The 13,494-nt window shown below is 40.8% G+C and overlaps 1 protein-coding gene across 3 annotated transcripts in view; it reads right to left on the bottom strand.

Annotated features, from left to right (window-relative positions):
* Nucleotides 1–534: 534 nt before the first annotated feature.
* Nucleotides 535–13,494, bottom strand: part of EGLN1 (egl-9 family hypoxia inducible factor 1) — a 57,406-nt gene continuing 44,446 nt past the window's right edge. The window contains exons 2-5 of one of the 3 annotated variants that reach the window (XM_042909066.1): nucleotides 10,527–10,646; nucleotides 7,305–7,441; nucleotides 4,594–4,661; nucleotides 535–3,023 (exon numbers count right to left, since the gene is read on the bottom strand). In XM_042909066.1, the coding sequence (XP_042765000.1) occupies nucleotides 2,959–3,023; nucleotides 4,594–4,661; nucleotides 7,305–7,441; nucleotides 10,527–10,646 (390 nt within the window). In that variant the 3' untranslated portion in view covers nucleotides 535–2,958. The remainder of the gene's footprint in view (nucleotides 3,024–4,593; nucleotides 4,662–7,304; nucleotides 7,442–10,526; nucleotides 10,647–13,494) is intronic. The other 2 variants (XM_042909067.1, XM_042909068.1) reach the window with 2 other exon arrangements.

Raw genomic sequence — 13,494 nt, 5'->3', positions numbered from 1 at the left:
AACGAGAACACCACACTAAAAGTTTCTTAGATAAGAGATAAAGGAACGTGTCTATTGATCTCACATGACAAGAGCTCTTATATTTTAGTCCACGACCACACAAAGTAAACTTTTGTGCACACATACTTAGGACACCTGTGACAATTATAGATCTATGCCTGATGCCCCTTCTTGTTTGTTGCAGAGTGGGTGATACAGATATGCTCAGCAGCCCTGGTGTTAGGGTAGTTTTAAAAATTCTATTGAAAGGGCAAGAATCCAATTGCTGAGAATCCAAACGGAGAGCTCATGGATCCCATGGACAGGCCAATCACCCCCAGGACGTCTCTAGGATTGTTAGACTCCTGTGTTTACTGTTGTCTCTCTTTCCCTCATTATCATTTATAAAAAGTCATCCCAGACATTCTGGACTGAGCCAGAGATGTGTGATAGAAAAGCACATTATCTGATAGAAGGGCCCATTAAGACTGTCCGTGTAGGATAAAAGATTTAAAAACCAAAAGAAAAAAAAAAGACAGCTGGAAATAACAACCATAATTTTTCAAGAACATTTATACATCTTTTTAATTAGATTAGCTTTACAAGCAACTTGAGAGCTCTTTCGTAACGGAACACTGCTTTTCAAATTACATGACTTTCCCGTCTATCTGTATATGAATCCTGAAATTCTTTGCCTGCTGTTGATAAAGGTCTGTGTTTTACAGCCAGTTAATGTATTCAATGAAAAACAGCATTAGAAGCTTTGTCTTTAACTAGGATTAAACATATATAGGCCACAAGTAGTTTTAAATTTTGTCTTAAACAGAGTCCTGTTTGGTGACAAGTTAACGGTCCCGCTAACATGAAACGAACAGGTTTTAAATGGATATTAAAGAAATGGCTCTCCTGGATTCCTTGATCCTTTCACAATGATCTCCAAGGAATTAGATAAAATTTTCCGAAAAGTACAAATGTCAAGACCTGCCTGGAAAGCACAACCCACATAGAGTAGAATCTGACACTTTGCACAACTGCAGAGACACACATGTGAATGACACAGGGGCTCCCACCCTGACAATCACACAACCCCCCCTCCCCCCATCAACAGAACAGTCTCCACTAGACCTAAACATGACAGCGTTTCTGAGTCAAGGCCGAGTGCAGCGTGCCGCACGCAGACCAGATGGCAAAGACAGCTTGCTCTCCCAGGTCCGGCTGGCAGAGGCACTTACTAGAGAGATGTTACATTGCATTATCTGGAACAGAGAGAGGAAGTGGAACAAAACTGAACACGGGCAAGGAAAAACAACCATAAGCTCTAATTTTCTCCTGCAAGTTCTAAGTGAGATCACGATACTGAATATTTAACCCCACCCTAAGTCCACACTGTTGGTCTCACTAGATTTTTTTTTTCATGTTTTACATGAATAGCAATCTTTTAATAAAAATTACTGAGCTTTCCATAGAAAAGGTCTCTAATTGAATACAAACTATACAGATACTAAAACTGTCATAAGTTGAAATATACAGAAATATTTCTGTACACACATTTTGGCAAAGATTAAGGACAGAGATAGAAAACTGAAGTGGGCAAGGTCTAGACCCTAATTCACGTTAAATACGGATACCACCCTCTGGGCTCTGCTAAAGACTAGCCCAGGAAAATGAAGTCTTATGTATCCATCCCAGTTCATATATCAAAAAACAGAAGTCTGGGAGGCCTTGTGTGATACTGTAATATTCCCTCTTCTTCTGAAAAGTAAAAGAAAAATCATAAAACAGAAAAAATCATCTGGTTTTCCACTTCTTTTGTTTTTTTAAGCTAAACACACACCTTTCAGTACTGACAAGGAGGCGGGTATCACGCCTAGGGAATACCTGCCTCAGCACTGGTCTGCGCTACCTCGGCTCAGCCCTGGCGCTCTGTCCGCCCGCCCCCACCCCGACGCCATCCAACAGAAGCAAGGTTCTGATCTGCACATCACGTGGGTCGCAGGAGGAGGAAAACATAACAGCAAAATTGGAAGTACGACTGACTGGCTGGGAAGGAGAGCTCTTAGGAAGGGGACGTTACCTTCTACGTCTACAGAATATACCTGAAAGCGTGAGAAAGCCCTTTATCTCGGGAACTTGATGCGAAGGGCAGATCAAGTTCATTTAGTGCCAGTCACTTTAGTCTTGTAAAAATTCTAACTTAAAAAATAAAGCCTTCTGGGTATTTTTTCTTATAAAATGTGAACTGAAAGTTATTTGTAGTAGTAAATGGTGATGGTTTGTACTGTTATGTTCCACTAACAATGTCAAAAAAACGACAGCAGCAATTTTTAAGAGTTCAAATTAGTGTACAAGACGGGACTACAAAACAATCTGATTTTTTAGTTGGTGAGTAAAGTGCTCCTTTTCTTACGTTAGGTAAAAAGAAAATGAAAGGAATCATCAGTCACTGGCAACAATCATTATGAGAGGTCTTTTAGGGCAAAATTTAATAGTACGAAGAAGTTTACAAAAATAGATCGATGCTATTTTGGGGAATAATACTGTAATTTTTTCTCAATTCAGTTTTGATATATTGTACCTGATCATACAAAAATTACTTCAAATTCAAACTTGACTATATAAAAAAGGGAGCGATGAAATGAACTCATCTAGATGACAGATCTGGCAAAATATTAAGAATGAAAAAATTCTACCGAGGGCACTTATTTCATGTCCAGGTGTCAATACCATTGTCAGCTGGTGGCTTATACTCTTCCCATTAGCAATCACAGGTTTGGAGTCGATCATGCAGTACAAAGTCACTACAAAGTCACGCAGTCCAGATCTTCCTTCTGATGCAACACAAAGAAGTTGTTTCTGTTTCCTTATTAAAATGCCAACTGGTTGTCTATTTGTCTTTACCCCACTTATTTGTATTCACAAGTTAACAAATCGCGTCAACAATTACTGTAGGTGAAGGGGGGTATTGCTGGATCAAAGGCTCTATAAGACGTCTTTACTGATTGAATCAGAAGGCTTATTGAGTTCAACCCTCACACCTTTTTCGCCTGCAAGGCAAAAAAAAAAAACAAAAAACACAACAATTATTATTCATTCATTAAGCACCAGATAGCTTCTGTTACTGCTTCCCACTGAGCTAACAGTGTGCACCATGCCTCAGCTTTGCAAACATACATCCCCTGAAAACGATCACACACTCACTGTTAAAATCTACCGGCAGCACTGTTGTAACTGATGCATCACTCTGAACTAGTAAACCTTCAAAAGGAAAAGCCATTCTCTACAGCGATCATGATTTTATCTCCTTTTCACTTCAAAAGCAATGTGAATTGCTACAAAATAGCAGTGTGTTGTCACTGAAAGCTCACCACTAGGGTTCTGCCACAAATAAGAACTTAAAAGCACAAACATCCAATTATAGGGTTAAAAAAATTTTTTTTTAATGTTTTATTTATCTTTGAGAGAGAGACAGAGTGTGAGCAGGGGAGGGGCAGAGAGAGAGGAGGAGACACAGAATCCGAAGCAGATTCCAGGCTCTGAGGTGTCAGCACAGAGCCTGATACGGGGCTTGAACTCAGAAGTTATGAGATCATGAGCTGAGTCAAACTCAGACGCTTAACCAACTGAGCCACCCAGGCGCCCCCAATTTTATAGTTTTATAAAAAGGCTGATGTGGGATTATCGACGGCTCATGAAAATACAGCTAATCAGTAATGTGAGCACTGAGCAGCCTTTGGAGATCTAGGGTAGGGTTAAAGAAGGAAGTGGTCCATCTGTTAGAAAAGTAAGACCCACTTCTCCTGGGAGAGAGTCCATGGTAGGGGACGGCGGGGGAGGCCAGCACGCCGAAGGATCTTCAGATCTGGTGCAAGTGTGTTTGGTCCATGGACACCACCGGCAGGTACAGACTCAGCACGCCTCACTTAATGGTTTCAGCATTTCAATTCATCTCCTTTGTATTAATGTTCTTCACAAATTCACATTCAATGTGGAAAACCTGGATTCTTTACGTATTCGTTAGAGCATGTACTTTTAAAAAGGAAAGGGTACTGGGCGCCTGGATGGCTCAGTCGGTTAAGCATCCAGCTCTTGGTTTCGGCTCAGGTCATGATCTCATTGTTTGTGGGTTGGAGCCCCGTGTCGGGCTCTGCGCTAACAGTGCGGAGCCTACTTGGGATTCTCTCTCTCTCTCTCTCTCAAAATAAATAAATACACTTTAAAAAAAAAAGTAAAAAATAAAAAGGAAAGCATACTTATGAACTTCCTGCTAAAAGGAGCATGAGAGGAAGCCAGATGGCAGTTATCAGAAGTGTTTGGCAGCCTGCGATTGAAAGGGATATAATCACAGAAAAACTCAGCTTGTGTTTGAGTAATTTTCTGAAGGTTTCTTGCCTCAAACTTTCCTAATCTTTGAATAATTTTGTTGGTTAATGGTAACAATGAAGAGAGCTTCAGAGAAGTCCTCTTTTACCTAAGGGAATTAAGGAATCTGACAGAAATAAGGAGCAAGTCTTTGTGGAATTAATAAAGGCTGTGTCTGCGCTCACACTCACGGACAGCACCGCCTGACTGCGGGCGCTTTCCCTGCGGTAGACCCTGGCCCCAAATAATGTTTACCTGTTAGATATTTTACTTTAGCTCGCGCTCTCTCATCTGCATCAAAATACCAAACAGTTATTGCGTACCTACAAGAAAATTTAGAATAGGGTTAAGAATGATCACACCGGGGGGAAGAAAAAAAGTGGTAAGCTCTTCCAACAGCCTATTAAAACGTGTAATGCCAAAGTAATGCCTAAGTTGAATGATCTCAGAGGATAACAACCCACCTCTCCAGGAAGCTCAATGCTCAAGAGTATAGCAGAGGGCAAGAGCACCTAACAGTGATGTTGCCAAGTTGATGAGTTTTTATGATGTTCTTACCACCTACTTAACCTGATTGATTATCTGTTTTGCAAGCCCACAGTAGATCGGAAACAGACAATAAGAAGGTAAAAGAACTGGCTATTACAGAAAAAGCACACTATCAATAGCATTAAGTTCCGCAGAACAGAACCCCAGGCCTGGGGTCCTGTGGAGAGGAGGAGGGCTAACAGTTTGAAGCGCTTCTGAGGACGTCGCTGAATTACCGCAAAGACTGAGGGACGTTTACAAGTTTATAACCTGGAGCCATCAAGAAAGACTTCAAATTATGCTAAGAGTTTTCAGGATTTTTACCAAAACAATTACACTCTGTTGTAACATTTCAAGTTTATTTAGCTAAACTCCATTCCTCTGAAAACTTCACTTAATTGGAAGAGCTCATTCCACAAATAAAGGAAGAATCTCTGGTTTACCAAATACTACAGAGCACAGTTACAGCTTCTGGTACCAATAATGGGGAAAGTGCACACACACACAGGAAGTAAAAACACCCTATACATGGTAATTCCTTAGAACACAACAGTGAAACCATCATGCAGATTCTGGCCAGGGCTCCCTGGTGGGGGAGCAACACGGATCGAATGAAGAGCCCGTGAATGTGAACTGAATGAGAACTGAATCGTGTAGGCGTCTCAAGGAAGGAGTCAAAGGCAGAGGAGAGTCAGAGTCTGGGAGTCTGGACAACTGGGCAAAGTGAGGCTCACAGATCACTCAGCTGCTGAGTGACAACAAGGAGGTCAAAATGAGGCCTCCTGACTTCCAGATTCTGCTCCTTCCAGAGCTCCAGCACCCTTCTAACCATGTAGCCTCTTCTATTTTTCCCAGTGGCCTTGGCAATGGGAAAGGTGCACAGATATTGCCCCAAATTTTCAGTTACTTAGTAATCGGAGTCCTCCCATCTGGATCAACCCCTTCTCTAGCCCACAGTCCTCACCAGAACACAGCTGGAAACTCACACGCCATTCTATTCTTCTGCCCTGATCTCCCATCAACCTACTCAAGAGTCCTTCTCCTCACATTAACTCTGCGCTTCTGGTCATTCTGGGCCCAGCTGAGCTCCTCTCTTCACTGTGACACCTGGCTCATCTAGTCCATCTTTTCCATTTAATGCCACTCTCTCCCTCTTCCAACGTCCTGTAGCATCCACTCTCCACAGCTGTTTGGCATTTACTACCTAACAGTGCCCACTCTCTCTTTATCTAGAAACGATACAAGCAGACCATACTCAAGATTCCATAAAAAGGAAGGTCTATGAAGCCGTTTCTAGGTCAAAGGGGTTTTAAAGAAGCAGCAGGAGCAGAGACGGGCACCGGGTGCCAGCAGGAGAGATGGGAGAGTCAGGACGGGCACATCATCTGATGGGACAGGATCCCCCCTGGTTTCCATCTGTGGCTTCTTAGGATATCTTACCACAAACTACTAGGCTTGCTACTAGCTGTGTGAATCAGGGTTAAAGGCAGCACAGCTCAGAAGGAAGAAAAGAGGGGCACCTGGCTGGCTTAGTCGGTAGAACATGCAACTGTTGGCCTCGGAGGTCGCTGGGTATAGGGATTACTTCAAACAAAAAAAATGCAAAGAAGGAAAGAGAGACGACAACAAAGTCTTTGGAATTGGAGCCGCGCTGGGGCTGGCCCACGCCTAGCATCACCAGGTAAAGCCCACTCTTCTCCTGTTGTATCTGAGGCTAGGCCTCCTCTGCCCCCACCTACCCACTGCATGCCGGTAATTCACTACCATGATGCTCAAGGTCCCTTCTGTAATGAAAAGTCAGTATCTGAAAAACAGTGCTATTTTTCTATAAAGATTTATAATGAGGTCCGCAACATCTTCCATTTTAATACTCTTAACATTTCAACGTAGGAAAATGGCAGAAAGAATATATAATAAGGCTCACAGATGCTTACTATTAAAGCTGAAGAGTTACTTGGCTAACGTGAACTCCCACACATGGCAACTTTTCCTCCTCACTTCTACTCTGAGTGCTTCTGATTTTTCTGTTTTGTAAAATTTTTCTACATTATCCCTCTTTTTCTTCCCTCACTCTCTTTTAAAAAACTGCCCTTTTCCTTCTCTGTAGAATTCTTCTATCCCCCAAATGACTATCACAGAATTGCAGAATGGATAGTAGTTAGAGATGCATAAGACAAGGAGACAGGGCTGGAGACAGATGGCCTGTATTTCCATTTCTTAGCCTAAACATAAGTGGCTGTGCAAAGAAAGTCACAAATGCTTGGCACTGAACTGGGAATAAATCATATAAAATTATCCAAGTTAAAAGTTATGACTGAAGCATTATGATAAAGACTACTCAAGAACAGGAAGATAGCAGAAAACTTTCAAGTATATCCTATCTATCCCCTCCTCTTCTACCACAGTCTTTTCCAAATTTTTCTTAAAAGCAATACTACCTTGTAGCATATGCTGGTTGTACTTCATGAGGGTTGCGACGGTCAGACCAGAAAAACAGCAGTCTATCAAATTTGGGTTCAATGTCAGCAAACTGGGCTTTGCCTTCTGGAAAAATTCGAAGTATACCTCCACTTACCTAAGGAAAAGAGCCAAATATTTGAGTATGAGAGTAAGAATACTATAAAATTAAATTGATGGGGGGCAGGGGGAGATCATTTCAGAATGAAAATTCTTAACTGGATTATTCACAAATACATTCCAATTAACAAGGTATGAAAAGGAGCTGAGATTCCAAGTACATGCAATGATAAGAGGAAAAATTCATTTTTTTAGGGACTTTTTTGTAAATATTTGGTGAAACAGATGAATATTCTGAATTCAAAAGGCTTAAACATGACACTTGGAAGTTTTAAAAACTAGTCATTACACCTTTCTGATTTAGGTATGCTAATGATATGCTTAATTAGCCTATTCGTTAAAAATGTGTCCGTTTCAATTACTATAAATGGTTAAGTATGTCAAATAAAGGGCTTACTGTGTTTTAACGTTCAACAGTAATTAACAGGACAGTCACAAATTTAATGGCTCTTACTTAAGGAATTCAACCTATCAGTAGAAAGTGTCCTCATTTATGATCATCACTGTGGTCATTTTATTAGAAATGGGGGCTCTCCCTTGCAAGACTGGGCCTCACACATTGACGGCTAGCTGCTTACAGCACTGGATTCCATCCAGAAAGGATAATTACTATTCACCCAAATATACATCCTTCTCTATCTGGGATCAGATGGACTCACCTATTTATTCCCATACCAACCGAGTGTCTACTGTTCTGGGACCTGTGCCGGGCCCTCAGGACAGAGGAGGGAACAGTGCACACAGATGCTGTCCTTGTGGTACTTACAATCTGGGGGGAATTAAAGTGAGGCAAAACCCACCCAACTGAGTAGCTCTTTACCCTTGAAGAACCGAACTCCTAAGCAGGTAGATTCTAAAACTGAAAGCAACTCATACTTAATCAAGACATCAAGGAGGTTGAGCCTATGCCCAGAATCTGTAGACAAGCTGTTTATCAGGCTCATTCTTAAGTTAAATTTGAGCTACTGTGTACCCTGGCCTGCCTTCCTCAGGCTCTCTTCAGATGGATTCCTGTGGCACTCATGCAAACATCTAAAGAATCTCTAGACTGTGACCAAGAACATATCCTTTCTTCCCCTTGCCCTTTGACTGGAGTCACTGGGAATATCACAGGTGATCTGCTGAAAATATTTGAAAACACGTAATTAAAGCTTCCAATCCCCCTGTGGGAAACCTTCCCTGAACCCTGAATTAGGTGGCCCCCTATGTGGTCCCACAGCAGTCTATCCTGCACTGGGCATAAGCAATTGTTAATGTACTCATCTGTTCCCTCCACTAGATTCCAAGCTCCATGAGGGCTATTTCTATTTCTGGTCTATTTCCAGCATCCAGAATGATGTCTGGCATGCTGTACATACTCAGTGTAATCTTGCAATGGAAGCTTTTAGATCTATATACAAAAATCCTAATGACTTTTTTCTTCTTATGTACTAATTTAGAAACTACGTATTAATGACCTTGGCTAGGTCATATCAAAATTAAAAGGAGATCAGCCTAGAAAGAACCTAACAAAATACAGAAGTTAGGAGTTGTTCAAACATATTTCTAGCTGTCAAGATATTCACAGAATTGGGGAGAAATATTTTTTAAGTTTTAACCGAAGTTACATCAATCTGTTTTGTATGTTGGGCTCAAGGTGAATGACCAAATTTCTTTCTTTTAAACTTTGAAAGCTGTAATAGAAAAACCATGCACGTTGTAATGCCTCAACATCTACTTAGCAGTAAAACTTACCTTCATTTTGAACTTGGGCAAAACCAGAGGAAAATCTTTAAATCAGTATAACACAGAAAGATTACTGGAACAACACTGTGAGCATGCCTTAGGTTTTAGGGTATGATTTAGGATAGGACTAGGTTTTTACATAATTAAGACTTGGTGCTTTCCATTTCTATGTATATGTTTGTTTGTGGGAGGGAAGTGTTTAAAGGTTATTTGATTTTTAAAAATTACTGGGGCACTTGGGTGGCTCAGTCAGTTAAGCATCCGACTTCAACTCAGGTCATGATCTCATGGGTCGGGAGTTCGAGGCCCATGTCAGACTCAGTGCTGACAGCTCAGAGCCTGGAGCTTGCTTCAGATTCTGTCTCCCTCTCTCTCTGCCCTTCCCCCGCTCACACACACACACACACACACACACACTCTCTCTCTCTCTCTCTCTCTCTCTCTCAAAAATGAAGAAACATTAAAAAAAATTACCCTGGCTATACAGGTGTGTTCCCTCTGAAAATCCACAGGGCTATTATATACAGTGTGTTCATTTTTCTATTTGAATATTTTGCTTCAATAAAAGTAAATACAGATTTTAAAAAATCAACCCAAAATTAGTTTAAACAACCTACAAAGCAGTAACAAAGCATGACATACTTCTGAGGTTTCAATCATTTAAACTCAAGTGAAACTCAGGCTAATATAAGGAAATAAATATTTAAAACAAGAGAAAATTAAATGTACTGTAAACTCTAGTAGGTTTTACAGGATTTGTCAGCACTGATAAACTTCTAGTTTTTCCAGAATCAGGAGAGAAGGAATCCTGCCTCCAATATTCAATTCAATAACTCAATGCCAGACAGTATCTCTGCAACAAGAAGAAGTAGGAAATAACCCATAATATTTATATATAATCTCCCTCAAAAGCCGTTATAAAACAAGTGTTCTCAGAAGTGTTTTTTATAAAAGCCACTAAAACGTATATATTTTAATTAAATACATTTTGGTATCGGTTAAATTTGGGGGGGCACCTGGCTGGCTCCATCAGTAGAGCATGCGACTCTTGATCCCGGGGTCGTGAGTTCGAGCCCCCCGTTGGGAGTAGAGCTTACTTAAAAGAGAAAAAACAACAACAACAAAATGTTACATTTGGATGAATGCTCTAATATCTGAAAACAAGGGAATCCACTTTTTGAGACATATTATTAGATTTCACTTTACAAAGATCCACTCCTAATACCCAAGACTGAAACAAATCTAAGAAATTTTAAACTATTCCATGTGTGAAAGACAGTCTCACCTAAGAGGAATCTGAGTCTTAATACCTATGAGAAAAAAGAAAAAAAAAAAGAACGGTCAAGCAAGCTGCATACCTTGGCATCCCAGTCTTTATTAAGATAATATATACACGTCACACATCTTCCATCTCCATTTGGATTATCAACGTGACGTACATAACCCGTTCCGTTGCCTGGATAACAAGCAACCATAGCCTGTAATAATAACGATGATGGTTTTAAAAGTCTATACATACATGAATAAAAAGGAAAACATTTTATAAAAGAAATCTCTGATTTGGGACTACTTTTACACTTACATTCTCCTAAACAAAAACCGTATTTTGTAGGTAAGAAAAGGCGAAGATATTCTACGTTGACACAAAGACTACAAAGGTAGGTTGGTGAGTAATCCAAAGCCTGGGGAAATCTGCTTCACGGTGAAGGGAAGAACTGACATCGAAGAATCAGAGAGTATCACTTGGCTGTTACAAGCCATGTGCCCTTGCTTAGAACCCCAAAGGTCAGAAGGATTCAGGAACTACTTGCGCCTTCATTCGTACTGATAATCAAGATCAAGTGAGTCTTTGTTCTGCTCCAGGGGAGACTTCTATCATCCCTGAGCTCAACCAAAGAACACCTACATTATTACTGTCTGAAGGCCAAACACCCAATCTGACACTGTCTCTGAATTTAGTTCAACTCCAAACATTAACTCATTTGTCAGTGACTTAAAAAAAAAAAAAAAAAAAAAAAAAAAGGCTAAGTGTAAAATTAGCACGTGACTCACTCCTCCTCAAACCAGAAAGAAAGTCGTTTTTTCACTCAGATTATAATAAGATGTAGTTCAGAAAACCGTTGGGTTAATAAACACGAAGGTGAAGAGAGGTCTAAAATAGAAAAGCACTAAAAGAACTCATAGGTTCTACGACCGTAGTACACAGTAACCAACTGAAATTAGAAAGAGTGATTAAAAACAAAAAACCTCAGGAATTATGCAAAAGACAAAAATAAAGATGGTCACCACTTATTCCCGAAATCTTTCACTTCTCCAATCTCTTCATGGATTGAAGTCAATAGGGTCAGTATTTTTTTTTTAATAGGGTCAGTATTAATGTCAATGAATTAGTATAAAGTTATTACACACTAATTAAGTTACATCATTATTTAAAGGATAAATGGCAAATGCTAATTTTTAAAATTCATATTCAACTGATTAGTGAATAAGTAACTCAGTGTTCCATCTCTGAGAGACTAGGAAGCATTTTAAACCTGAAGGCTTAAAAAAAAAAAAATCACATTTTCATAAACAGCCTGGACCTACAGCTCTTTCAGAAGCAGAATTTTTGGTAAACATTCCATACGTCTCTATTTTTTCTGATTCCAGATAGACTTACATGCTTTCTCTTGGGACTTGAGGTTGGTAGTAACAGGCAGAACAGCATGAGCTCAGTGGATTGAATAAACCCAAATAATTTCCTTGTCACTAGCAGCTAGGAAAGGCATGGGTAGCAGACCTTGAACAGTAGTATAAGAAGGTACCAAAATTCAGGGTGCCTGCGGGACTCGGTCAGTTAAGCGTCCGACTCTTGGTTTAGGTTCAGGTCACGATCTCATGGTTTGTGAGATCAAGCCCCATGTCAGGCAGGCTCCATGATGATAGCGGGAAGACTGCTTGTGATTCTCTCTCTCTGCCCCCACTACGAGTGCATGCACACTCTCTCTCTCACAAAATAAATAAAACAAAACAAAACCAAAACACCCAACCTGAAGTCTTCTCTAAAGTGATCTCATCTTAAAAAAAGTTCACTGAGGCCTCTCCAGCTATCTGGTAACCTGAGCATATCTTGAGCAAAGAACAAAGGGGAAAATCTTTCTTTGTTCATCCACCCACCACCCCACCCCATCCATCCCATAGCAAACACCCCCTGAGCATCAACTATGTACCTGAAAGGCCTTGGTAGGGAGGGGCTACAATGATGAACAAAACAGAGTCCCTTGTTTTCATTTATTATGGAACTTAGTGTAGTGAATAAATAACCAATAAACAAACAGATATAATGTTAGGTAGTTATCTTTTCATAAAGTTAAAGGACACAGAAAACAGGATGATTTCTAGAACAGAAATCAAGGAAGACCTCTCTGAGGAGCTCACATCTGAGCAGAGACTAAAATGAAGGGAGTGGTAGGTTGTGCAAATATCTGTGGGTGAGCACTGTGGCTGAGGGAAAATGAGAGCAAAGGCCGAAATGGCTGGGCCAAGTGGAAAACCATCGCAGGCCAGCTGGACTAGAGTGAGCAAGGGCAAATTAGGAAGGGTTCAGCAAGCCATGGTAAGGACTTCGGATACTGCTCTAAAAGGGACACAAAGCCAATGGAAACATATCTGATCAATGTTTCAAGAAGGTCGGTTTCAGTTCTGGATGCATAAGACATGGCAACTGCAATAACCTCAGTATCACCTACTAGCTGACGTTTGCCAGATGCTGACCATCTGCCCACACTGTTCTAAGAGATTTGCGTGTAAGAACTCCTCTGATACAACCACACGAGGTAAAAAGTATCATTATCCTGGTCTTCATTTAACTGTGAGGGAAACGGAGTCCCAGAAAGGCTAATTAACACACTCAGGGTCATGTGACAGTAGAGCCAGGTATACTGCAGGCATACCGAACCGCTACATGAGGCTGCGGGGAAGAAAGAGTGAGAAAACAGAGGCGGCCAGCTGGCCGCTGTAGTTTCTAGCAGAGAAACAGAAAAGGAGGCTGCCCAGGCTGGCAGAGTGGGGCATACTCTGAAGGCAGAAAAGCAAGGTGATTTGCTAACAAAGCGGAAGTGGAAATCGGGAAGAGCCAAGGATGACTTCAAGGTTCTCTACCTGTATCATCTGATGAATGGAGTTAAGTCTTCCCCAAAATGGAAATACTAGGTGAAAGAGCGGTTTTTATTAAAAAGGGGAAAGAAGTTTCTCAGCAATGGTCAGGATGAGCCAGACACCCCAGAGCAGAACAAAACTGCACAGCGGGATTATGGCTCGACGTGGGATCTGTCTGTACTGGTCACT

This window comes from Panthera leo, chromosome D2 (assembly GCF_018350215.1).
Source record: "Panthera leo isolate Ple1 chromosome D2, P.leo_Ple1_pat1.1, whole genome shotgun sequence".
NCBI lineage: Eukaryota > Metazoa > Chordata > Mammalia > Carnivora > Felidae > Panthera > Panthera leo.
This window is presented reverse-complemented; position numbering and strand designations above follow the sequence as displayed.